A 444-nucleotide genomic window follows, 5' to 3' on the forward strand; every position below is an offset into this window, starting at 1 on the left:
GCCTGCCGAGCATCTCGGCGAAGATACAACCCACCGACCACATGTCGATGGCGCGGGTGTAGCGGTGCAGGGAGAGGAGCAGCTCCGGCGCCCGGTACCACCGCGTGGCCACGTACTCGGTGAGGAAGGCTTTGGCGTGCCGGGGGTCGGCGCCCAGGCCTCGGGCCATGCCGAAATCGCCGATCTTCAGCTCGCAGTTCTCGTTGACCAAGAGGTTGCTGGGTTTGAGGTCCCGGTGGAGGACGTTGGCCGAGTGGATGTACTTGAGGCCGCGGAGGAGTTGGTAGAGGAAGTAGCGGACGTGCTCCAGCGTTAAGGGTTGGGAGGAGTGGATGATCTGGTGCAGGTCGGACTCCATCAGGTCCAACACGACGTAGCTAAAGGAGGGAGAAAGGGGAGGGAGGCGGCGCCGTGTGGTGGGCTCCATGCCCCACGAGAGGGGCT

The 444-nt window shown here is 64.4% G+C and overlaps 1 protein-coding gene across 1 annotated transcript in view; it reads right to left on the minus strand.

The window, feature by feature from the left end:
• Window positions 1–6: 6 nt before the first annotated feature.
• Window positions 7–444, minus strand: part of LOC104410864 (mitogen-activated protein kinase 7-like) — a gene marked incomplete at both ends in the record, with an annotated part of 1,044 nt that continues 606 nt past the window's right edge. The window contains one exon of the mRNA XM_010021134.1: window positions 7–377. Within this exon, the coding sequence (XP_010019436.1) occupies window positions 7–377 (371 nt within the window). The remainder of the gene's footprint in view (window positions 378–444) is intronic.

Source organism: Nestor notabilis, unplaced genomic scaffold, assembly GCF_000696875.1.
Source record: "Nestor notabilis isolate BGI_N333 unplaced genomic scaffold, ASM69687v1 scaffold29438, whole genome shotgun sequence".
Lineage (NCBI taxonomy): Eukaryota > Metazoa > Chordata > Aves > Psittaciformes > Psittacidae > Nestor > Nestor notabilis.